This window comes from Ambystoma mexicanum, chromosome 3q (assembly GCF_040938575.1).
Source record: "Ambystoma mexicanum isolate Mex_15411 chromosome 3q, UKY_AmexF1_1, whole genome shotgun sequence".
NCBI lineage: Eukaryota > Metazoa > Chordata > Amphibia > Caudata > Ambystomatidae > Ambystoma > Ambystoma mexicanum.
In genome coordinates, this window is record NC_090926.1 from 335,833,309 (window position 1) to 335,860,396 (window position 27,088).

A 27,088-nucleotide genomic window follows, 5' to 3' on the forward strand; every position below is an offset into this window, starting at 1 on the left:
TGTATTTATTTTACTGAAGAGAGTGTAAAAGTGCCTCACCAACCAGCCCACACCATTCTCAGCCATTTAGAAAATGGCAAATGCGTGCAAGACCTCAGAGAGTCTCACCTTGATAATCGTTAGACAATCGTTTTGTAAGGCAGAGTGCAAAACTGAAGATGAAAACCTGGCAAAATCACCTTTATTCATTAATTTTAAGCTCTGTCTTGCAAAAATGTAAGCACTGCCTGCAAATTACACTGTGCAAAAGGCGTTTATTGATGGATTCCAATGGAATCCAACTGCTCTTTCAAATCGGATGGCATTGGAATCCATTTGCATTACGCCGGCATGAAAATCACACGCAAGCGTAATGCGTGGTACTCTTCCAAGATGAAGAAGGAAAATGCAGGGATGATGCAAAGTAAGTTTTGTGCCCCTCCTACTACTTGGAAGGGGATGAAAATGGGCTGGGCGCAAAATCAAGGTATAACGCATTGCACCTTGCCTTTACGCTTTCATTGTCTGCTCCGACCTATTTTTAAATGAGCCCCTTACTGTTAACCTATGATTTTGAGACAACAAATGAGAAGGGAAATCCTATGGAGTCTCCATGCCATGCCTCCCCTTGCTCAGGAAAGTCAGGCTGGTGGATATGTACATCGGTACCCCCAAGCCCACCACACACTGTGAATTGGGGGTGGTAAGTCTCTCCCCTGCAATCTGCGGTTCCTATAACCCGTGCATTTATCCATTTGTCCCAATAAGCCTTATCCTTGCTCGTTCTTCAGCTCCTTTCATTTCCCCTTAGTAAGGAGACAGTTCTTCATTTGGCAAAATTGGCCGCAGAAAATAGTTCTGACGGTGCGGCGCCTGCTATGTGTCCAACAACCTGCTTCACCCTTTTCATGCACAGAGTCCACAGTAGGCCCAACTCTCCCAACCCTTTGTGCCTGAGCCCCGCCTGCCCTTGAAGGTGTTCGTGGGTGGGGAGAGCACCGTTTCTTTGGGGGAAGCTGAGCCTTTATTGTTACCACCAGACGCCCCTGCCACTTAGGCTCCCAAGAGGTGCTGGTCCGAGAAGAGCAAAGACCCTTCCGGCTTTCTCTTGGCTCATTCGGAGTCTGTCTCTTGTGATTGGTCGCCCAAACACCGCCATGCCACATGTGGGTTACCACCCACCGTGGCTCCCTCCTTTCCATCATTTACAATTCCAAGAGCTTTGCACACACATTCCAAATAAAAGAGATCCATCCCCATTTCTGACAAATGAACTCTGTCTTTTAGATAATATTCCGGGGATTTCAAGTTAATGAAGCCATGTCTGATTTGTTGGAAGCCTCTGCCCCTGCAGAATTTCGACATAGTGCAATTCAATTTTCTCCTTGATCTTTCCACTGCAGCGTGGTTCTCTGACCACCTCCATTCCTGCCTGGGAATTATTTCAGACCACACAATCTCGGTCTCACCCAGCTGCGCCAACAAATCCTGCAATCAGAACATCATCTCTTTCAACAAAGCCCCCTCCCCAGGCTTGTCAGGTCATTCCCGCTCAGGTGGATGACCAACACCTCTGGCTTTTTCTGCTTACCCAGCAGCTTGCGAATATGCCCTTGCAGCTGGGCCCATTTCATCCCGGGCACCCCATGCCACCATATCCGGTATTCACCAGCCGTCAGCTCCTCCTGCTTTGGCGGCCAGCTTGCCCGGCCCTCGATACAAAGGAATGCCCTAACACCCAGACAGAACGCCTCCACCTCCTCTGTGCTGCTGCTAGTGGGAAGGAGATGAGAAGGCAGCAGGGTAACTCTACATTTTTTCAGGCCTGATGTATCTTTGAAACACCCGGATGTTCACCTCCCTATTCGCTTGATTTCCTCAGACACTAGGCGCCCTGCTGCTGCAGAAGTGGCTGCCCGATCCTAAAAGAATGTGTCCCCGGACACCCCCTCAGTCAGCCCCATTTTTTCCAAGGCCATATCCATGAACTTTCTAAACTGAAAGCGGCTCAACGCCGACCCATCCCTGTGCACAAGCAGTGGAAACCACACCTCAGACGGCCGCCTTTGTTGGAGATAGTTCGCGAAGGCCGCCACTGGGCAGACTATACTCCCCTGGATGGCCTGGAGTGTCACCACAATCCCCATCCCTTTCTGTTCGTTTTTTGACCTTCTCAAGTGAATGTTCACCCGAGCGTTCGAGACCTAGACGTCACCTAATCGTAGAAAACCGGAACCCTTGCCCTCCTTGTTCTCTGGTACTAGATCTCTCACCCTGAAGGCCCCAAAGAAAGCGACTGTGAAAGCTGCTGTGAACAAACCCCTCTCCGAATCGTTTCTGCATACTACATTTAAGCATTTAATCAAACCATGCAGTTTCACAATGTCAATGGGCCGCCTGTCATCTGGTTTCTTCACCACCTGCTTTGCCCAACCTTTATAGCCATAGCAATGTAATGTTCCTTAGTGGGGTCACATTCACCACGTAGCTTAGCATAATGCGCTATCGCTGCCAAGTGATACGCCATCCAAGCTCTGGTTTTTCCAGAACGCCAACACCATCCCACAAAGGCCGCACTGGTAAATCCTTCTGCCCTTCCGACAGAATTTTGCTCTGGAATGCCCAAAACCGCTCCCAGCAGGCCCTGTATCTTATGGCTGTGCCGGGTGCTAGAGCTGTGTGTATCAGAGAACTTAGATCACCCCAATCATGCCCCACCAGTGATCCTTGAACCGAGTCATCACCTTCCTTGCTTCTAGACAGTTCCCTCGGAACTTCTCCCACTGTAAACGAGAGAGAGAATCAGCGGCTACATATTTGACCCCTGGAATATGCCGAGCCCTGACCTCGATGTTCAATGCAAGCAAGCTCTTGGTGAGTTCTTTAAGCAGTTACAACACCCTTGAATTGTTGGATGACACCTGATTGATGATCTGGACCACAGCTAGATTTTCCGATCATAGCGACACCTTTTTGTTCTTTAGCTGTTCACCCCACATTTTAAATGCTACCACAATGGGCAATAGCTCGAGCTCCACAGTAGTACACCATTGAACTCATCTAAAAATGTTTCCCAAATCCTGAGATCATCCTTTACCTCGGGCCCTAACCGGACATGTTGGGAGGCATGTTGCAGTCCCATTGTTTTAAGCTCGATACCTCTAGCAAATACTTTCCCAGTAGGGATGACTGTCCCCGCAAATTTGAGGTTACCAGCCAGCGACTGCAGTTCCCTCAGGTTTGCTTTGTTCTTACCTTTCAACACCTTGATCGTTTCTTTCAACCTTTGCACCTTGTCCTAGGGGAGCTTGCACTCGCCCTTGACTGAGTCAATTTCGATCCTCAGAAATGTCAGGGTTGTGAATGGACTCACTGTCTGCCCCTCTGCTAGCGGGACCCTCATAACCTCCATCAAGCCCTGGAATGTGCTCATGAGAGCCCTGCACTCCCCGGTCCTTTCCTTGCCAATGAACAGGAAATTATCAAGATAGTGCAAGACCCCGCCCTTTTGTACCCTCTGTCTTAATGCAAACTCCAGGAAGGTGCTGAATGCTTCGAAGTATGAACATGAAATAGCACAATCCATTGGTAAACATTTATCATAGAAATACTTGTCCCGAACCTTGAACCCCAGCAAATGATGACTCTCCTTGTGGATAGGTAGCAACCTGAAGGCTGACTCGATGTCTGCCTTTCCGATTAGGGCACCCCTCCCTGCCGATCTTACCGTCTGTATAGCATCATCCAAAGAGGAGTAATGTACCCGGCACAGCTCCTCCGGTATGCCATCAGTCACAGATTCCCCTTCCGGGAAGGAGTGGTGATGGATCAAGTGATACTGGCCCTCATCCTTCTTGGGAACCAACCCCAACGTGACACCACAAAATTGTCCATAGGTGGGCATGAAAAAGGCCCGCAACTCTACCCAGTTTGATTTCATTCCCCACCTTTTGTGCCACCACCTCCAGCATCTGTAATGCCGACCGCAAGTGGTTTGCTTCCTTGCCACCCAGTTTTCCTGAAAAGGGGATCTTGAAACCCCACCTGAAACCTTCCCACAGCAATTTCTGCATGGGCGGTAGATTATTATTCCCGTTTTGGCTTTTCCTTGGGCTTTGCGCTGCTCTTATGTTTCCATTCACTTGAAGAGGAGCTGCTGGCCCCAGCGCTTCCACCCTTTGTATGCCTATATCGACACGCCTTGCCAAAGGGGCAGTCCCCCTCAGCAAACCTCCAGAAATCTGCTTGCTCCCCCTCTACCCTCTCTACCTCTCCATACTTGGGTTTTCTCCCCTTGAGGCTTGACCCCAGATTCTCTGGCAGGCACCATCTTATCTATGTATCCCCCGACGTCCACCTCATCCCAGGACATAGCAGGCCAGACTTGCATTTTTAGCCTAAAATCCTGGTCTTATTCCAACCATCCCTCGCCCCCATATTTCAGGTATAGGTCGTGGATATATTGCTCATACGCGATCATTGCCAATGCATCCTGTGGGAATTTCTTCAGCATAATGGACATATACATTCTAAATGCCTTGAGCCAATTGTGGATGGTGGCTTCCAACTTGGCTCTCTCCCTTTCCCATTTCTCCTTCTCTTTCTCTGACAGGTCCTTCAAGCCCTCCTCTAACGGTACCACCCCCACCAGGTCGAAGATGCCAGTAAACTCTTTCCTCCAAAACTTTTCCTTAGTAGCCCATGGGATGTGCCATACCAAGGTGTTCACTGCCACTCAAACCGGTGCAAAGCCTGGCATTGGTCTCCCATACTGGGTTACATTACCCCAAACTCCACCCTGCCCCAGTTTGGATGGGGTTGCTGCAGCTGATTGCGACCCTTGGCTCTCCCCACTCAAAGTGTGGACCCCGGTCCCTTGCCCCCACCATGACAGCCCTTGTTGTGATCCTGCTGGAGATGCCACCTGGGGCAAATGGCTAACTCCTCCTAAGGGGCCAGCGCTGGGTAAGGCAACAGCCTGAAACCCCCCTGCTGGAATGGCCCCCACCTGCGGGAAATGGCTAACCCCCCCTATGGGGGCTGCACTGGATAAGGCAAAAGCTTGATACACCCACATCCCAGGACCCCCTGGACCCTGATTCAGCACTTGACGGTTTATCATCTCTGCATTATTTACTATATTCTTAGCAATATTGTCATTATCACATACTGCCTGACCATGTCCACACTTCCCCCATGCTTGCATGCACTGCATGAACATACCTTTCACCATCTCTAGGGATGTGGGTCCATCCGCAGTTACTTCCACCGGTCTGGTTACAGGAGTGCTGGGCGTACAACCACGGTTCCCTGGAGCCTCAGCAGGTGCTGGCACCGGTAGGGCTACATCCTCCTGCGCCCTCCCTTTTCCTCTGGGTTTCTTGCTGGTCTTGGCTTGTTGTTTGCTTGCTTTGGCCCTCTCAGTCTTGGTCCTTTTCCTCTTTGATGACTGTACCTCCTCTTCCTCACAGTGTTCCTCTGCTCCTTCTTCCCATACTTCCACCTCCACTAATGCCTCTTCACTGGCACTGTCCTGAAACATTAGAGGGGAGTCCCCTCTTTGGCTGGGACTCGCTGCTTCCTGCCCCTTTTGTAGGCCCATTGTGTCCATCCGTTTGGGCCCATGTATTGCAGCTGCCAACCTTGCCATGCTCAGAAATGCCTCAGATCCATCCCTCTATGACAAAAGGTCCCCCAAGTGGCTTGGGATCCTAAAAGGAGCTATTCCAATGCTCCGCTGCTTCAACCAGGCGACCCCTCCTACTGTCTTGCCACTTCACTGTTCGATGCGGCCTGAGGCCGGAAATGTAAGCAAATCCTCTGTGGTTTCACCCAGGCGGCCCCTCCTAATATCTTGCCACTGCACTGTTCGATGCGGCCTGAGGCTGAAAAAATAAACAAATCCTCAGCGGTTTCACCCAGGCGGCCCCTCCTACTGTCTTGCCACTTTTAATTGCTCGATGCTGCCTGAGGCCAAAAAAGTAAACAAATCCTCTGCGGTTTCACCCAGGCGGCTCCTTGGACAATAGACTGCAACAACTGTTTCACCGCTCGCGGCCCAGATGCAGTCACAAGTTTTAATTTACAGTTTCACCCCTTGGCGGCCCGGGTTTAATGTTCGGTAGTCCTTTCCCGCTCCTTCTTATGCTTCTTTGTGTGCTCTTCCTCCGACTCACTCCGCGTTCTTCCCTGCGCGCCGACCGCTCTGCTCCGCTGCACCGGCTCTTAAGGTGCTTTCCTCGGTCCCACGTGGAGCCTCTCCTGCTCTGCTACCGCTGGTGATCGCCGGCCATCAGCTCCGTGCTCCTCCACAGCAACGGGCACCCACGTGGCTCCTCCTCAAATGCTAGGCCTCCCAATGGTTGTGCAGCTCCCTCTCCTGAGCGGCGACCCCTGGCACCAGCACTGCTGATCCCTCGAACATCTCCTCGTCAAGGCTGCTGCTTCCCGGCTTCCCTCCTTCCTCCCACGACGCATCCGGGCAGCACTTCGGGACCAACTGCAAAATGCTGCTGCTTCCCGGCTTCTCTCCTTCCTGCCACAACGCATCTGGGCAGCACTTTGGGACCAACTGAAAAACGAAATTCCTCCTTCCTCTGTGGCGGGTGTCCTACTGCAGGGGCTGGATGCTTCCTGTAGTAGGACGCCCGCCGGTTATAAAGGGGTTACCCCGCCCCTTTCTTTTGTTAGCCCTTTGCGGGCTTCTGGACGCTTTGCCGCTCTTTTGGCCGGTCCCCTCCCCCTTAGCCAAGGGGGAGGGAAGAGGAGGAGGACCCTTCCCGGGTTATCGGGGTGCCTCCTCCATTTTTTGGATTTCTCGTTGTCACCTTCACAACAGTTGCACAGGGACTATGTTATGTTTATTTTGAATCATAGCGCACGCACTGCAAAACACATTTGCTTCTTGCCGCTTCAGCGGCATGTTCTTCAGAGCAGTCCAATTCTAAATTTCAGGGGTGCTCGAAAAAGGTTTTGAGCGCAGCCGAAAATGCCATGAGTCTGTTTGTGTGTGTCAGGTCCTTTTGGAGACTCTTCCGTAAGCAGGCAGCTGAGCCTGTAAAATGTCTCTTTCTCCTCTTTCTGCATTTAGTTTCGGGTCCAGCAATTGATGGTCTCTGCCCAGGGTTCTTGTAAGGCAGTGGCAGTTTTTTGCAGGTAACATCGTTTTATTTTAGCACAGGCATTTGTAGGCCAAATACTCTGTCTAGGATCATGCAGGAAGGAAGGACTTAAGCCATGCGGCGGCTGTGGTGGCGCGGCTGCATATGCCTTGTAGCAGGTGCATAAGGATGTCGAAGGCTTTGTAGAGGTTGAGCAAAATAAGCATGACTAGGTGTTTGCACTCCACTGAGTTTCGTAGGTCATCCCATGCTGAGACCACGGCTGTGTTGAGAGTGTGTTGAGCAGTCCAGGATGTTCTTTGCTTCTATGTGATCTCAGCGTTGTGAAAATACATTTTTCCAGGATGCTTGTACTCCAGGGGAGCCCAGAAATTGGGCAGTAGGTCTTAAAAAGCTGTTGAAAAGGGAGTGTGTTAGGGTGAGTACTTGGACTGAGTAAAGGAAGCTGTAGATGATTTTACTGGTGTGGCTGCACAATATGGCTGTGTCAGCGGCCCGGTGCAGGGATCGCTTGAATCCTTACCGGGTTTGGGACACTGACATGCTCTCTAAGAAAATTAGTTCTAATCTTAAATTGGTAGCGGACTCTCTCGCACCCATGAAAGCCAATACAATATAATCTAAAAGGAAACCCTCCAATCCTTGGTTCTCCTCTAAACTTCAATCCCTGAAAGCTGCCTCTCTTAAGTTATTCTACTTCTGGAAAACTAACCAATCTCCTATAGCACTATCTAACTATAAAGTAGCCGCCCATAACTACAAAAGAGCCATCACTGAAGCCAAGAAATCTTACCTGGACTCCAGAATACTACGGCCACCTTGAACTCTAAGGAATTATTTAAAATTCTGAAAGAACAAGAGACTGTTCCTGAACCTGCAGTATCGATGATCATAAAAAATGACGACTGGTGCTTGGATATCCAGAATGCCATGGCTAACAAACTGAATGGTATCCGTGAATCCATAGCTACCAAAAAAAGTTCATTTGACACACAAGGCACCCATATAGTCAATAACACTTTTACCAGGGATCCAGACATCCCTATCTTTGACTTTGCACCCATATCAGAAGAGGAGCTAGCCTCTATTATCAACAAAATCAAAGCAACCAATTGCACAGGTGATCCATGTGCTTCTACTATCATTAAAACATGCCCCCCCCCACTATGGTACAGGCCATATGTAAATTTGTTAATGCCTCTCTTCAGAATTGCACGGTCCCAGATGACCTGAAGCAAGCTTGGGTTACCCCATTATTGAAAAAACCCAATTTAGATCAAAATGTACCCACCAATTACAGGCCAATAACTAACACCCCTTTCCTTTTAAAGATATTGGATCGGGTAGCTTATAATCAACTGGCTCAACATCTTAACTCCCACCCCATCCTCAACCCCTTCCGGTCAGGGTTTAGACAAAGCTTCGGCACCGAGACCTCGTTATTGGATCTCAAGTCGCAATTACTTCAAAGGATGGACAATCAGAAGGTCTCGCTCCTTATTTCTCTGGACCAATCGGCAGCGTTCGACCACGTCGACCATGGCATATTGGCAGAAGGGCTTATGTCAGTAGCCAACTGCTTGCAGGCCGCCACTAACTGGCTACTCTCCTTCCTATCTAATAGATCTAGTAGAGTTTGAGCCCATAATGCCAAAGCCCCGGCAATCCAGATACACTTTGGCGTTCCTCAGGGAGCCAGCCTGTCACCTTGCATATACAACATTTTCATCACTCCTTTCTTTGCCCACCTTGCCTAGGAGGGCATTTTATTCTCTAACTACGCAGATGACACCCAATATGTCATCCCTCTCACTGGGCAGCATGACCAGGATGAAAAAGAACTTAACCATATTTTCACCATCATTGAACTTTGGATGATGTGGAATAATCTTGCTCTTAACTGTGGAAAGACGGAACTTATGATAGTGGGCTCTGATAGCATCTTGGCCAAATTAGACCCAGCCTATAAACACTTGCAGCTTGGAGATGCCTTGATCCCCACTCTTCCCAAGGTAAAGATTCTGGGGGTGTTCTGGACCAATCGCTCACCATGAACTCTTATGTGGCCAGTACTGTGTCTTCCACCACCTATTATATTAAATTGCTATCCCACTTGCGACCACTTATCTCTCAACCTAACGCAGAGTCCATTGCTCGTGCGATTATAGGCTCAAAATTGGATTATTGCTGCACCCTACTAGCAGGTGCCAGCAAAAAGACCATTAGCCGCCTTCAGGTGGTTCAGAATGGAGCCGTCAGAGCTATCTTTGGTCTTGCCCATAGAGCACATATATCTGAGGCACGTCGCGCCTTGCACTGGCAGCCCGTGGAGGCGCGTATTACCTTCAGACTTATGGTCATCACCTTTAAATGCCTTAAGGGCACTATGCCTACCTACCTACAAAGGTACATAGGAATGAAACCCAATCTCAGAAATCTGCGCTCCAATAATCAGAACATGCTTCACCAACCCAAATTTAAGACCAAAAAAGCACAATGGGGTGCTTTTGTCTTTGCAGCACCGGCCATCTGGAATACCTTACCAGGTCAGCTGAGAAACTCTGCAGCCCTAAGCAACTTCAAGAAGGACCTAAAAACCTTCATCTTCAAGTAGTAGTATATGATTCTCAGACTTTCTTCTCGGTTCCCGGTTCTCACGGTCTCTTCTTTCTGTTTTTTTGTTCTTGTCCACGCCCTTACACCTATGGGTTTACGGCTGCGCAATATAAATGCAATAAAGTAAAGTAAAGTAAAGTGTGAGCACTTCATCTTCTTAGGTGTTGGTGAAGGCAAAGCTGTTGGCTTGGCAGGGCAGTGGGGCGGCCTCTAGAGTGATGCGAGAGTGCTACCCTATCACCTTTTCCTCAATGAATGATTGAGCGTCTTATTCTTTGCTCCTTTGCTGATAAATATCTGGCAAGGCCTTGAAAAGCGTTTAGATCCGGGGCTTTTAGACCCGGATCACTTGGGGATATTAAGTGCTTGAATATTTTCAGCAGCTCCTTGGTGCTGTTGATAGCTTCTTGGATTAAGTGGGAAAGGTATTGTTTTTTTCCCTGAAAAGATGGCTATTTGGTACATGGGTCTATTGTATCTTTAGTTCCAGCAGTGGCATGTCCAGGGAGTGGCCGGTGCTTCCCCTGGAATATGATTGGCCAGCCCAGGTGCCACCCCATTATCCAAAACTATGATTATTATGTGTGTGTAAGCTCGGACTTCATGCCCCCCCTGCATAAGTCAGTGCCCCACTTGGGCCACCCCAGTCAAGAGTCAAGAGTCTGGACACTCCCCTGAATTCCAGCAGTGCCTTCTATTTCTGCACCCTATTTGAGTTACCGGGCATACCATGGGCTTCTGCAGGTGCACTGGGTTCCTTTCTGGAGTGGCTGCAGGAGTCACGCGTTTGTGCTAAATGGCTGCAAGAAGAACTGGATGAGGCCTTGGGAGCAGTTGTCCATCTGTGTGTCTCTGAAGAGGTAGTGAAGGAGTTTCTTGACTGAGTCCTACTATACTGCTTTGTTCTAGAATTTGTGATTCAGGCAGGCTCATAGTAGGTTAATGGGAACAAAATGGCACAATGAATGGGCCATGTGACCCAGGGGTGGTGGGATAGCGAGTACAGAGAGGGGCTTTCACCTGTCAGTGCTGGAGGAGTTGCACATGTAGGGCCACTTCTTGTGCCAATTTCTATTAGATTGAAGTATGTTGAGGTTTTTGCACTTCATTGAACTCCTTGGACAAGGGGACAGTGTTATCCACTAGCCAGAAGTTGAGCTCCCCCATGATAAAGAGGTGCTTGGAGGAAAGACAGAGCTGTTCAATGTGTGAGGAACTCCTTGGATGGGCTTGAAGGAGATACTAAGTGACACGTGGTGCAGGTTTCTGGGGACAGTTCTCATCGATTGCCATAGTGTTCACAATTGTTGCTCAAGGGTATTGAAGAGGGGAGATGGCGAAGGGGTTTTTGTAGACTGTTAAACCTCCCCCATGGCCTTTGGGTCTGTTGATGTGAGGGAGTGGGTCGTTTTGGTGCAAAATGCTTTCAAGAAAGGGGGCTTTGTGGAATCCTGCCTCTATGAAGAAGGGCAGAACAAGGTTTTGAACAGGAGAATGCACGATTTGTCTTTACAGATGTTTTGGACGACAACCCTGTTGTAATGTTTGTGCAGTCTTGTCCTGTCCTGCTGGTCATTGATGTATGCTGACAGAATGTTGGTGAGTGTTATGATTGACAGCTCAGGAGAATGTTGGGTGAGTGTTGCATCTGAAGGTTCCATGTGTATCAGCTGGGGGCCTGGGTTGGTGATGTGAGGATGGCCAGTGGGAGTACTGCAAGTCTACTTACCTGTATCATAGTCAAGAGTAACTGGATCTATATACTTGTAAATATGTACTGTAAAGTCTCCTGGAACTGCAACTGAGGCTCCACAGCTCGTCTATGTGTGAGTATCATAGTCAAGAGTAACTGGATCTGTTTACTTGTAAATATGTACTGTAAAGTTTCCTGGAACTGCAACTGAGGCTCCACAGCTGGTCTATGTGTGAACCATTGAGATCTCTACCATCAACCACAACAAACCCCACCAGCCCTAGCTAGCACAATAAGTGGTCAGGGATCATGGGAAGTGTAGTCCAAAATACGGGGTGAGTCACAGGTTGCGGACCATGGTTTAGGATTATGCTGATGGTGGATTACTGATTTTTTCCTTGAAAAACGAGCTCTAGTAGAATGCTGAAAATTGGCAGGATTTTCCACTTGCAAAGATTTCTTTCATTAACACAATTATGGGTTCATGCAATTTGCCTTAGATAAGTGCAAAATAGTAATATCTCTGCAAAAGATTTCCAGAAAATCCTTCTTCTGAAGAAGTTTACGTCCTTTGACGAATTTGGAAAATGTACATAAGATCATTAGATGGGTAGCTATCAACAGCAGGGATATAATCCTCCCAGGGCCTTTGAGTGGCACCTGATAGACAATGAGCAGAAGCTCGAGAAGCCCATGAGGTCGTTAGGAACTCAGAAGAGAAATAAATCCAGTGGTCAGTGGTTGAAAGCTACCCATCTACATTTTTATATTGTGCGTGCCCCCCCCTGTTTAGTTTTTCTGCAGGGCTAAGACAGCCCATGTGGTGCACTCACTGAAACTGACATGCTCGGTGGACATGTTCCGGGGTGTAGAGGAGCAGCTGAGTGCCTCTACAGGAAGTCCCGCCCCTATTTTTCTATGTGCCGGAAACCGGAAATTGCGACATGCGCAACACCAGTAATGGTACCTATACCACGAAGAATCTTTGAGATAATGTATTCACTAAGAAAGCCCTATGTGAAGTATCCCCGAAAGACTGATGAACTCCTAAGAGAAGCACCTGAAGAAGTGTGAAGATGTGAAAAGGAGACGTTGGTGACGTCACGAAAAGGTAAGAGGGATGCATTGGGAAGGATGACCAGAGAAGCAAATGCATAGGTGATACAAAATTTGATGGCGACGAAAAGAATCGAGAAGGCTTTTTTGTGCAGAATGTAGATTGCATGTGTGAAGAGCTCTGCAGAAAACACAAGCTGTTTTATAATTGTACACATGCTGCAACGCAAGTAGACTAAGTATTCATAAGACTGGCTATACATAGTATATAGATTGCAGGCAGTGCCACCAACATATATGTATATAGAGTTCTGGACATTCGATTGTACATTTTAGTAAGCGAGTCTCCATGAACAAAGACGGATTGGAAGCTATGTGTGTTGCAGCAAAGAATAGGCTCAAATTCGAAGCAAGACCAAAGAGGCTGTCTGGCTTGATGTCAACGACTGGAAGCAGCCAAGAACTGGTTATCAGCTGCGACGAACAGTAAAACGCCGAGGCATCCCTTGATAAGTTGCAAAGAGAGAACACCATGAGTGGCAAGTTTCTTTATTAAAGACAATTAAAGGCCAAAATACGAGCAAATTCACAGTCTCTGATCACGTGAGCTGAGGGTGAAAATAGACAATGGGCATGGTGCACCAGATTGAAGATATTGATTGCTCACACTCCCTTATATTCCCAGAGGCGAGAAGCTACTATAGACAATGTGAATGGCAGGCGGCATGAGTGATGAGAGATGTCAGGCTAATTGGGTGAGGACATACGGTCAAGTTCACTCACCAGCACCTGGGGTACCAGTTTACGTGCTGCTAGAGCATCAAATGTTCCAGAAGGGTACAAGCATGCCAACCAATTGTAGAAGGCCGTATAACAAAGAGCCTTATAGTTTAAGAGCCAATTTAGTGTTGTTTTTCTAATTATTGTCGAAGATGACTTTCACAAAGGGATGGCATGAGTGCCCACCTAATTATAGAGACCCAATCACAATCCTATCGCATATAGAAGGTATACTTAGATGTTCCCCCTTCAGCAAAACACAATCTCCCATAGGTTTTCTTAGTTTGCCGCGTAGTATGATGTCATGTATGATGGACATTTAGTATAAATGCGTTGTTTTTCATCAAATGCTGTGAGATCATGATGTGCGAAGTCTGTCGATGTCTGTTGTACTCTCTGTTTTAGACAATTGTTAATAAAACAGAGTTATTTGCCAACGAGAGATGGTTTTATTATTTAGTTTGAGAAGTTATTCTCTGTCCCATCCATAGTACGACATGTTTCCTTGAGTAAAAGGGCCTCTAGGGTTCAGGGGACATGCTCTGGGCTTCTGCGCTGACAGAGTTGCACATTCATGTAAAGAGGGATCTGGGCCATCATGGCTTCCATCCTGTCTAAGATGATGAGGGGGAAGCAGAGCTAGGGTGACCAGACATCCAGGTTTTGCCGGGACTGTCCTGGATGTGGGTGCTCTGTCCCCCTATATCAAGAATATTTTTCAAATGGAGAATTCAGTGGTCCCGGTTTTTGGTAGTAGGTCTTCATAGCTGGCAGACAGGAATGCTCAATCTCGCACAAACGAAATGCTGCATTTTACAACTTAAGATAGTGTTAGCTTGTGATAAATTAATTATAATATGTGTTTATTTGAACAGTAACACTTAAGCCACCTTCTCCTGCAACCACTATTGAAGTGTAGTACCTGGACAGCCACTTTCGAAAGTTAGTCCTACTTTTTTGTTAGTTGCCCTGTAACAGTTTATTATTTCTTAAATCTGGTCACCCTAAGTAGAGCAAATGTTATATTTCAATACCATGATGTCATTGCAGTTGATTATGAATTCAATAATCCTCTGCTGTGACATCTCAGTAGGAACATGTGGCCTTTTAACACTAGTTCAGTCGCTAAGGCCATAAACAAACAAGACCTATATACAGGGGTGGAAGGGATGAGGGCACATGCGTACATGAAAAGGGAAGACCGCAAAACACATATGCAACAGGAGAGACATATTAAACATGTTTGACAGGCCAGTCTTGCTATTTTTTTTTTCATATTACAGCCCGGCATATCAGAACAATTCCTTACCTATGAGGGGGTTCAATATATACATTTATGAATCTTGAATCTTGAATCATGTCCATTGCTTTAGTGGGGTAAGAAATTGAGGGGACCAAACAAATCCAAAGCTGTGTATTGCTACCCAGCAAGCCCAGATGCACTCAACAGGGACAATAAGTACCCTCTATTTTAAATCAAAATTCATTTAAACATCTGAGTCTCGGCTCTTGTATCAGCAAGGTTAGTGACTTTGACTCTTTTCACTTTGATAATGGATTTCTTACAAACTGAAGAGTTCTACTGAAAAATCTTGTTTCTTTTACTACTCCACAGAGACTGTGCTATGACTTAATGGTTATGAATATGAAAAATGAAGTCTATCCCCTGAAGATGGTTCTTTGAACCGAAACGCGTCGGCCTCTTTTGTTATATCTAAATATGAGACTTCATTTGTAAATTGTTGAATGGTTGAACCTATGCATTTAGAGCTTTGTAAACTGTAAACTGCTATACAGATTTGCAATTGTGCTGCTCTATACAAGCTGTTTTCTATCTACGCCGTTTGTTCCTACTTGTGTTATATGGAACACCCACAAGTGCTCTTTCCATATGTAAATAGAGTACACTGATCGTACTACTTTTTGTTTATTCATGTACGACTTATTGGATTAAGAGGATTAAAATCCAAAGTTAACTCTAATGTCTTGGTTCTGATTGTTCCATTCATGTCACACCTGTGTTTACAATTTATCCTTATTAACACCGTTAAATTGTGTAATGACATTTTCTTTTGGAAACTAGAGAAACTTAGGCGGTGTTTGTACACCGTAGAATTTACGCCCTGTTGGCGCAAAATGTTTAAATGAATTTTGATTTAAAATAGAGGGTACTTATTGTCCCTGTTGAGTGCATCTGGGCTTGCTGGGTAGCAATACACAGCTTTGGATTTGTTTGGTTTTCTGTGTACCAAGTGGCCTTGTGACGACAGCCCGGTTGCACCAGAAGTCTTTGTATAACATTTGCACACTATTTCTTGTTGATACATTCTTATTCACAATCCTTCCACTCTCAAACCTTTATTTAACTTGGCTGTGCACCCCTATACTTCTCCGTTTTAAGAAATTGAGGGGGCCATAATTTGGGGGTGTGGCTTCCATGATGGGTGTGGCCAGAAAAGTGCACAAACCATAGTAAAGTATGCAAGCAAATATATAAATGTATGTAAGCATTTACATATTTGTATGCGTACCTTACTATGGTTTGTGTGTTTTTCAAGCCATCTTTTATAAACATAGAAATAGGTAACATATTTCTATGTTTGTAAAAGTTGACTTGAAAAGTACACAATTCAAGGCATCTTTTATAAAGCTTGCCAACGGACAAAGACTCCTCGGACTCGGTGATCTGTGCTCTGCTCTGCAGAGCAGATTAGATCACTGAGGCCAAGGCGTCTTTGACCCTCTGCAAACCTGGGGGCTCCGTGACCTAATCTTCACATTTGATCACAGAGCCCCAAGGTTTGCCGAGAGTCAGTGACCTGCGGAGGGGGTGGAAAAACAAAGGGAAAAGAACTTCCTCTCGTGACTCCTCACGCGAGGGGTCACAAGAGGAAGTTACAGTGACTGACAGAAGTGCCAGCCAGCCACAGCGTTGTTGAAACTGCAACTTCCAGTTTCAACAATGCTGTGGCTGGCTGACACTTCCTTCAGTCACAGATTGTCTGACTTTAAAATGGCGGCTACATCTCGCGTCGTGGCTACGGCCGTGGCGGGATAATGTGTCCCGCCATGGCGTGGTGTGCCCGGGATGCTCCACCTCACTTTTTGGAAACTGCCGGGGCCCGGCTCCGGCTTGCCCCGGCCCACTTAAACACTGATTATGTACCAAACAGCCCCCATACCTACCGAATGACCAGACATCTGACTTGCTGCTGTACCGACCATACCGGAAAACCTCTGGAGCTGACCATTTAACTGGAAACTTGCTGCCAGTGGAACTGGTGTACTGGTCATCAAGGACAAACCTAAGAAGACAACACGAAAATGGTATGGATGGGAATGTGGGGTCTTGCAACTGGGGTGTACAATATATGAATATTACTACAGCAAACAGTAAACAAACAGTAAACAATGGGAAAATATATGTTCATCATGTCTTGCATGGATTTATTTACGACACAATGCACAGGTTAATTCACTACACAAAAATTGATTAATTTTCCGCAAGTACACAGTCTAACTGAGGGATCTGCAACAAGCTGCTCTCTAGATGTTTTGGGCTACGACTCCCTTGATCCCTCTCAGATATTTATGCTGGCTATGGCTGATGGGAGTTGTAGTCCAAAACATTGGGAGAGCCGAAGGTTGCAGACACCTGGTCTAACTCATCATCCACCATACAGCATAACGTCTTGCACAGACAGGTTAATACTTAATCACACGTTATCCAGTGCACAGCCTGACTGATCACACCACAGAACACGACGTGAGCCGTTTAATTTGCCACACAGTTCATGGCTTATAGCATAGTACATAGTCACCAGAATGTCACCAAACTGCACACTGTGCACACATTAACATACCACATACTGCGCTGCTTGGATCACAACAAAGCACACGAGACAAACCACCATAGAAAAAACATGTATCGCATGTCTCGGTATGTCACACAGGCAATTTTAAACCAACACACAGCACAAAGTGTAACTTTCGACTAAGTGCGCAATTTCATTCAGCACATTGGGTACAGTTTGACTCGTCACAGGGTGCACAGTTGACTCTCCAGTCTCCACCCAATGCATGGTTTAATTTGCCACACATGCTTGGTGAGTGGCTCAGATCAGCAAGCTGTGCACAGTACTCAGATTACGTCATTATGCAATGAACGTGAACATGGCAGAAGGCGCAGTTTACCTCGTCATTCCAAAGTCTGACACCTTCACTACTTGTGTTTCTCCAACCAGACAGTTGCGGGCAGCCTGCAGTGGGCAACAAGCAGAAGATAAAGGAAAGGGTACTTACTAATGGCTATGACACAGACCACACACAACTCATGCATTTGTATGTATTGAAATCTCTTGGCATTTTGAACAAAAACTCTGCACATAGGACATATGGGAACATAGCTCTCACAGGGGTTGCTTAAAACGATGAAGGATTGAGAAGGGGGGAACATATGATCGGCGGTAGTATTGTGTAGAGGTACAGAAAGAGGGGACAATAATAGCAGGATATAACAGGACAATTACAAAAGCCTATTTACAATGTTATAATCAATAATTACACTATTACTTACATGTATGGGTGCACATAGGGAGTGGGGAAGAGAGGGAAGTGAGGAGAGTATATGTGGCAGTGGTGGTGGGAAGGGGTGCTCTCCAGAACGAGGACATGCCTTTTTAGAGCCATCTTGAAAGCACCCGACGAGGAGGTAGCCTTGATGGTAGGGAGTTCCAATTTTGAGGAGCAAGAAGAGAGAAGAGGCTCAAGTGTGAAGTAGCAGAGGGGGGTCAAGGAACCCAGAGGTTGAGTATGGCTAGCAGTGGATTTAAAGACTAGTAGGAGACATTGGAAGATGGAGTGGTTTCCCATTGACAGATACCACAGTAGGAGTCACTGGTGGGAGGTGTGAGCTGAGCTGAGATGAAGGAAGGTGTGGACCGCAATGTGAATGAATGACCTTGTCTAAGGGGGTGAAGGAGTAAAATGGGAGGCCCACCTGAAGGCTGGAGCAGTAGTTCAGTTGGCTATGGGTAAGCATGGATACAAGCGTTTTGGCAGAAGGGAATGCCAGGTGGGGTTGGATCTTGCACATGTTCAGCATGTAAAGCCTAGCAGACATGGCAGTGGAGGTGATGAACTGTTTGAGGTTGATGAAGAAGGGGTGCCTGGGTTACAAGATATGGGGTAGGAGGGCGGTTGTCAGAGGGGAGGATAGTCGGCAGAGGGGGCGAGGAGTTCAACATGAGAGAGCAAAGTGCCATCCAGTGATTTGTGGTGGACAGTCAGATTTTGGTGGTAAGCTCCTGGGTAAAGGAGGGGAATGAGAACAAGATTTGGATTTCATCAGAGAACAGATGGTAGGAGAAGCCAAAAGTAGTAATGAGTTTGCCCAGTGAGTAGGTGTACAGACTGAATGTGAGGAGACACAAGACTGGCCCCTCATCACTATGACAGGAAGAGGAGTGTCTGATGACTCATTCCACTTTACAGAGAAGCAGTGACCAGACGTGTTAGACGCAATCCAAGTCAAGGCAGGGCCCTGAGAGCCAATGTGGGCAAGATTTGGGAGAAGAGAGTGGTGATTGACCACGTCAAAGGCTGCTGAAAGGTCAATTAGGATTTGCATAGATGACAGTTAAGAGGGGTGGGCACTTGTGAGTAATTTGGAAACATGAGTGAGGGCTCTTTCGTGGATTAACTGCTATGAAAGCTGGACTGGAGAGGCTAATAGAATCCAAAGGTCTCCAGTTTAAAAATAAAATGTTTAACACTTGTATTTGTCATTTTCATCATACAGCACATTACTGATCCACACTTGTTCCGAGTACAATATTTCTGGCTCGTACATTCAAATAACATTACAGTCCTTCGACAAGGGGGGGCCAGCCCCACTCCCAAGAGCCCCAGCTCTCCACCTCCTCTTGCTCCCCCCCTTCATTCTACCCCCTTCTCAAGCCAGCCACCCACTCCCTGTGAACAATCAAGACCCCCCACTCTAGAGCTTCAATCTGGGTCACCTAATGATCTGTGGTGAAGGTAGGTCCGATCGTGCTTCGAGCTTATACCAAACTTCATGCCACACCATCCCCTGGTGTGTGCATCCATGAAGCACAATCCATTTAACCCTGCATCCACTTGCAAATCTCCCTACACCACTCCCCTATCCTGGGTCCAGCACATGACTTCCAGGCCATTGCAACCGCTCTTCTGACCAGAATAAGACCCAATGATACCAGTTGGAAAATAGCCCTGCCTCACATACCCTTCCAACTGAGCCACAGCCCCAGTATACAGTGCTGGATCTTGAGTTGGATCCGGGCGCAAACCAAGTCAAATATCTCTTCACAAACCCCCTTCCCAGAACCCCTTTACCCAATCACATACCCACCACATGTGCAGAAACGTCTAAGTTGTTCCCCAACACCTCCAACCAGCTGGATCCATTCTCTTCACCCTTACCAGGTTGACATAAGCCAGCCTCGCAATCTTGTATTGTGTTAATTGAAAGCGCACATTCCTGGAGACCTGCTTCACATGCATGAGTACCCTGTCCCATTGTGGGATGTCTCAACCCACTAGTCCAGGCCCTGCAACATTACTGTGCATTGCTGGCAGCAGAAGCATCAGAAATGGCCACCAGAAAGCATGCTGCTCGCTAAAAATCACCAGAAAGTGCGCAGTAAAAATCTGAAAAATAGGCCGCCATCCACTTTTGCCTATGTCAGTGGTAACACAGGAGACCACTGCCAAAACCCACCATTGGGCTACCCACAAAGTAGCCTGAAATCACTTGAAAAAGCAATGTTGATTGCCAAAAAGAAACACAGAACTGTTTGGAAATCCGTTTTTTCTTGATTGTCAAACATGTGCAAAAATCATGGCTCACAAACCACCTAAAAGATCCAACCTCCTTGTTGGGTGTTCCACATTATTCTACTGCAAGAATCCACATAAATACAAGCAAGAATCATATGTTATCAGAACAAAATCCTCTTTTAAAGATACTTGATGGAAAGAAAGCTGTCAAAAATGGTTGCAGTACCGTTACTCGCCTCCGACAGGTGCTGCCGATCTTTAATTCTGACAAGAGAACTGGTGTTTCAGACTTTAAATATGCCAAAGAAGAGAATTCCATCAAAATGCCACATAAGAGTGCCACACATTGATTTTCATGGTGAAAAAGACTGGAAGTAAACATATGTTTGCTTATTTTAAATTTATAAATGTATTTTTTTTTCACAAGGAACTATGTTACAATTGACCACAAGGTAACCTCATTCAGTTAAAACTTCCAAGAGGCCTTCTTCCCCTGAGGAACTCACACCTTGTTCATTCCCACCAAAAGGAGGATATCGCATTGGCATGTTAATCAGGAGGGGAGGAGATTTCCTCTGCTGGCCGGAGAAAGAAACAATGGGTTCCTTGGGTTGAATAGAAAATGCTAATTCGGGTGTAACTGACAAACAACTGTTCTGGCAGGAAGGCAAGCCATGTGATCCTCTGACTCAGCCCAGCTCTGGTGGCGGGCCAGACTGAAAATGTGGATTGAAGTTGGAGTAAATGTATGTTTTGGAAAAATGCTTATAGCAAAGTGTACTGAACTGACAAAAATATGAAACTTAGAGATTGTAAAATTAAAATTTCACTCACAGTTTAAGACTAAGCTGGAATCTGTGCAGTGTTCTGAGACTGAACCCCAGAAATTATTCATATTGTAGCCATTGTGTTTATGTTAGGAACATGAAAAATTACAGAAATGTGCCCAGATGGGATGTGCATGCATATATAAACATTGGTGCAGAACTAACATTGAGAAACCCACCAAAAGCATGAAAAAGTTGTCATTTCTGAAACAAAGCTCGAAGGAACATGGGACTTGAACAGAGACGTGCCTTAATCTGTGATGTGTATATGTAATATCAACAAGTTGTGCATCTTGGAAATGTGTTGTGTGGGTAAAATAGATTTCCTAAGTAAAGGCAAAGGGGAGGGATTTCCTTTGGGCCATAAACACAGTGTCACTCTGACACATATGACACACTGCTCCTGTCTCAAATCAGGAGAGGGGAAATCCTCTGACCTATCAGATCCTTAGAGGGTTGGGCATAGATAATCAGCCTCCCCAAACACTTTAGAAATGGATAAATAGGGACTGTTGAGGACCCAGAAATACACACTTTCCACTCATCAACTGATTTCTTGGCGAATCACCCTGCAGGAAGAACCAGGCTCCAGACATAGTTCCAGAAACCAGACTCTAGAACCAGACTCAAGAACTTTGAAGCAGAAAGGCCCAACCCAAAAGCTGAACTCTTCTCAGCTGGCCTTCGAAATCTTAAGCAACCTGATTCTAACCCCTAAACTTCTAAGGGGTACCACAAAATCCAACAGCCTGGCTGAGCTGTTTTGCTATTCTAGCTAAGAACCCCGTGCTAGAACCAAGATCTAGATCCGCATAGCAGAGCTGTAACCCAGAACCCGTCAGATCCAGTCCAAGAGGCTGCGCTGACCAGAGTGCCTTGCAGAGAGCAGAGTCCAGGTGCCCTGAATCCTGTCCGGTGGCGAGAGAATCCCAGCCAAACCCTTGACCAGATCTTTGATGGGCCCATTCCATTCTAAAGCCATAGGAGTGAGTACTTAGTCTAGAACTGTCTATAGTCATCTCTTAGTTTAAAGTAATCCTATTCAATCCATTTCAACCTGTCCAGAACTGCATTATAGAATCTTGTGTCCATCCTGAATTCTTCTCATTATATAGTCTGTGATAATTGTAGTGATAATCATCTGTGCGCTGATATTTTCTGAAGAAAGTCAGGTGTCCTGGCGCACAACAATCAGAGTGGAAGGCGCCCTGTTCTGGTGGTTGTCCCGTTGGGTATCTTGTACTTTCATAGCCCCTTAGTATAAGTCCATATTGGTTCCTAAATCTTTAAAGCGCATCTGTCTTTTTTGAAATCTTGACTCTGTTTCTGAAAAATCTACCTTCACAAAAACCTCTGTGACGTTTGAACCGCACGTCCTAGAAACGTCATCTTAAAGTTAACATCTTCAGCTTTCCAACGAACCCAACATGACCTGCCAGTTCCTTATCGTTTTGCTGTAATCGCGTTTCCCGCATGCGGAAAAGCTGCCCCGAATTTGCCATTTGGCTCAATTTCACTTCATAGAAAAACTGCTGTTTCTTGATTTTAACTTCTGAATTTCGTTTTCCATTTGCTAGTCATTCTACAATCCTTGCTAGTGTTGACCTGAACCAATCCAAAGCCACTCTCACTAGTGCTGAATCGCCTTTAGCGAATTGAAATCATTTTTGCATTTTCCCATTTATTGCAAATCACATTCAAAAGCATTTTGACCTGTTTTTAAAGCTTTCCTGTTCTCTCTAAGCTTGCTGGGGGAAAGTGGGATTGAAACTGCAATTGTGGATTGTTATTCCTGATACCTCTGTGCCCTCATTCCATCCCTCCATATTGCATAGTGGGGGGGAGTGAGTAATAACAGGGGGAAAGAGTGATCTCATTGTCTTTGGTTGAAGTCATATCAAGTTTTATTTCTGTGTTGCATTCTTTCCTATCATTGCCATTTCTTGAACCCATACAAAGTATTCTCTGATATATATTTTTTTCCTATTCCTACTCCTAACTGATTAAACAGATTGTTGATATTGTAATATTACCCATTGCTGATCATTGTTCATATTCATAAGTGTGATATTCAGATATTATTGATATTTATAAAAGTGTAATCAATATATATTGTTCAATTCTTCAAATAAATCTTTTAAATTGCAAAACAAACCTACTTCTTGGCTCAGTGAAGTCGGGGGAATTCAAAGAGAGGTGGGTTATATAAGGGTACATCATCCAGAATTAAATGAACTTTTGACATAAAAATATATAAATAAGGGTTTCCATTGGGCATCCCATACCAGGCATTGACTTAGTTGGAGTGTTGGATTGAAATCACTTACACCATTCACCATCCAAAAATTGCCCCTCATATCCCTTGCCCATTTATCCCCTCAAACCCATGTCTACCTGTTTATCAAAGGTGGCTACTACCAACAATTCTCATTTTGTAACTCTCATTATACCCAGATACTGAAATACACCCTCAAGGATCTCCATCCCATACTGCACCAGCTCCCTGTCCACCTCCGTTGGTAATGTATACATCACAGATTTGGATTAATTAACTACCAACCCAGAAAATATGATGTCTTCCCCCTCCCATATGCAAGCCCACAGCTCCATGCCGCTTCTGGACTACCCTTTTTAATGGTTCAATGACCAGTGCAAATATTAAGGGAGACATCGGGCACCCCTACGCATACCCTGCTGCACCGCCCAAGGATGCAATATCACCCCATTAACCTGCACTCTCGAGGCAGAGTCCCCATATTGCAGCTTCACCCATTTGGTAAATTCGGCCTCCAACCCCATCCTACTCATGACCAGCCACTGAAAGCCCTAGGCAACAGAGTCAAAAGCTTTGTATGAATCTAGGCTCACCACTGAAACCCTTTCCGATGCATCCCTGTACTTATTCATGATCAAAAGCAACCGCCTCAGATTACATGAAGTGGACTTTCCTGGTATGAAACCTGTTTGGTCCGGGTGCACCAGCCCCTGTATAACCAGTGTCAAGCTTCCTGCCAATATCTCACACAAGATCTTGACATCCACATTTGTCATGGACAAAGGATGGTATCAGACACAGTCCCTGCCGTCTCTGCCCTCTTAAGGTAGGAGTATCACCAGGGCCTCCAACATCAATTGTGGGAACCTACCCCGCTCCTTAGCCTCCAGGAACATTTCCAAAAGCTTAGGCAACAACAGCTCTTTGTACACCCGTTAAGCTTCCACCATAATACCATCCATTCCTGGAGTCTTACCCGTACCTAGTCCCTCGACTGCTCGCTCCACCTCGTGAATATCTTCTCCCCCAACAGTACCTTCTGATTCTCTGTGATCCCACTAAGGGCCACTTCCTCCATCCACTGCACTGCAAGCTGTGTATGAAAACCGTCCCTATCTCCATACAGAGAAGCATAACATTGCTTAAATACCATTCATATACCTTTCCTTCTGGTGATCAGTGTCCCCTTCCGGTCCCAAACGCCATCCAATCCCATCCCCGCTGCCCACTCTCCTTCCTCACCAACAAGGCCAGGAACTTACTGGCTTTGTCCCCCTCAGAGTGCTGCTGAGCTACATACTCTGCATATGTGTGTGTGTGTCCAACCGTTCCCTTGTCCCCTGGAGACCGCTTCATGCCCCAACCACAGTATCAGCAGGCATCCTCCCCCTTGCCAGTTCCTGTTCCAACAAGGCTACTTTCAACTCAAGACCCCTCACTTTCTCCATTAGGGGCCAATGCAAAATGGCTGAGATGCACACCCCCTAATAAACACCTTCAGCATCTCCCACTACGTGAACCTATGCGTTGTGGAGCCCCAATTATCCTCCAGGAAGTGCTGGATCTTATCTCCCAGCGAGGTCTGGAAGGTACCGTCCAGCAGCATCCGATAATGAAAACCTCCATATGGGTATTGGTGGTCTAATATTTTTCCTAACCAGTCCCACAGTTAAGGGTGCATGGTCTGATAACGTTCTAACGAGAAAGTTTGCCGATAAGATCAGGCAAAACCCCTCCTTCCCCACAAGGATGTAATCGATGCACGAGTAGGACCCGTGCACTGCTAAGAAATAAAAATATCTGAAGGCCCCGCCATTCAACACCCACCATGCATCCCATAGACCCAATTATGCAGCTATCCGTAATAGTGTTTTAGTCTCCGATCCCAGTGGTCGAACCGTAGCCCTCTCAACATCCCTTGTGCAGTCCCTCACACAATTAAAGTCCCCACGTTATAGAAACCACCAAGCCATCCTGTGTTCTAGTATGCGATCTTGCATCTGTTGAAAAAATCAGCCTGGGACACATTCGGGGCATACGTTTCCAAAAGAAATAGGGACGTCCCAACGCTCTCACTTCAACCGCCACATATTTCCTCTCTCCATCAATAATGGTGTCAATGACATGCAGCCTTGTAGAATCCCTGATCCATACCAACACCCCCCTGGAGTAGGACAAGAACGTCGTACCAACTACTGTACCCTTCAATGCCCCCAGCATGTTCAACCCCTGAGCGTCAAGGTGAGTCTCCTGTAGCACAGCCACATCCACTTTGTGTCTAATGAGATAAGAGCGAATCGTTTCCCTTTTCACTACATTATTTAATCTTCTAACATTCCAACTGATTAAATTCAGCGCTGCCATGAGTAAATCTGCACTTGCATATCTCCAAATCCTCTATTCCCAGAGCCTGGAGCAGAACCTATATGTGTATGACAAATTAAAAACAAGCAAACCCCAATACCCCCCCTCATCCCTTCCCTGCACCTAATAACCCCAACAATGGGTGCAACCCCACCCCATCCCAGAACCCCCAACAATCCCCTCCCTAACCTGTCAATCTGAGGTTCTACCACTACACCCCAACCCGGCTATATGGCCAGCCGCGAAAGTGAAGGGAAGAACACTAGAGGTGGGCTTCGCCTGCCACCCCAAGGAAGCCATTCCAACATTTACACCCCAAAATGGACATCCATTCCCCCCTCCTACCTCTCCATGGAGCAACATTCCCAAGACCTGAACTCACCAGCACAAAACGTGAGCCCCTAATTCAATGCAGATGCACTGCCCAAAAGACACTCCCTCCGTCCCATTAATACCAGTTCCAAAAAGGCAATTGAAATAAATAGGGTCTGCTCCTACACCGCCCCACACAGAAGCGGCCGTCCCCTGCCCAGCCCATCTCTCAACCAATTTGCTCCAGTTCCAGCATTATCGGATGAGTGCTACCGACCGCATCAGCTGTGCAGTCACCACCAGCTCCATGGGGATGCACCTCATTCACCACAGCCAGTTTGCTGTCCTTACTTGTCAAGGGTTATGACCCATGTTGAATCCTTAGACTGGGTAGATGTGGGGATGAGCTGTCGCCGCCCACATTCACGCCAGAATCCAGGAGAACTGCGCAGTTGGCACAACACCACTCCAAAGATACAACCTTCTGGTGGGGGGTTCCACATCACCACTCTACTGTAAGGATGCCATCAAAACAATGTTAAGCAAGGGTCCTATACTATCAAGCAAAAGACCACTCTATTGAAATGCAGTAATTCAAGACAGATCCCAAAAATGGATGCAATACCGGTACTCACCACTATCAGAAAGCCGGCGTTTTAAAACCACCAGACTTTTGTGTAAAACTGAACAGAGGAACCCAAACCAGGCCCAGGAAAGACTTGCTGAGAGGTGGATACAATGTAAGACTATATTCTGAAATGACTTGAAGGAAGTAATTATTTAATGTACATGTAAAAATTGTAAGTTTTGATTTAAACTGGGAACTAAAGTGACATTTAGCTGAATTCTGCCTGACAACAACCCCCGACAGGAGTTGAAACTTGATCAAACTGCATTCCCAGGCCTGGCTGCCTCCTGCTTCCCCACCAAAAGGAGATGACACCTCTCTAATTAGATTAGGGGAGGGGCACCTGCAGGAGGTTGAACAAAGCCTTGTCCTGGACTCAGGCAAATGTTATATTGGGGGGGCCGTAAAGTGGCTTCCTCTTGGGAGAAGTGGGAGGGGCAGTGCCTCTGCTAGCAGCTGAGCTTGGGGGAAGTGGATAAACCAGTTATTCCACCCTGTGATGTGGGAAGCCACACCCCTTTTTGACCAGGGCATCATTTTAAAAAGATAGATAACTCATAGTGCGGACTGGTCAAAATTATATAAGTAATATCATTATTCTTGTGATTTTTCTGTGCA

The 27,088-nt window shown here is 46.4% G+C and overlaps 1 protein-coding gene across 1 annotated transcript in view; it reads right to left on the minus strand.

The window, feature by feature from the left end:
* Positions 1-27,088, minus strand: part of ITK (IL2 inducible T cell kinase) — a 496,552-nt gene that overhangs the window by 55,429 nt on the left and 414,035 nt on the right. The window contains exons 14-15 of the mRNA XM_069653933.1: positions 17,440-17,504; positions 16,432-16,550 (exon numbers count right to left, since the gene is read on the minus strand). Of these exons, the coding sequence (XP_069510034.1) occupies positions 16,432-16,550; positions 17,440-17,504 (184 nt within the window). The remainder of the gene's footprint in view (positions 1-16,431; positions 16,551-17,439; positions 17,505-27,088) is intronic.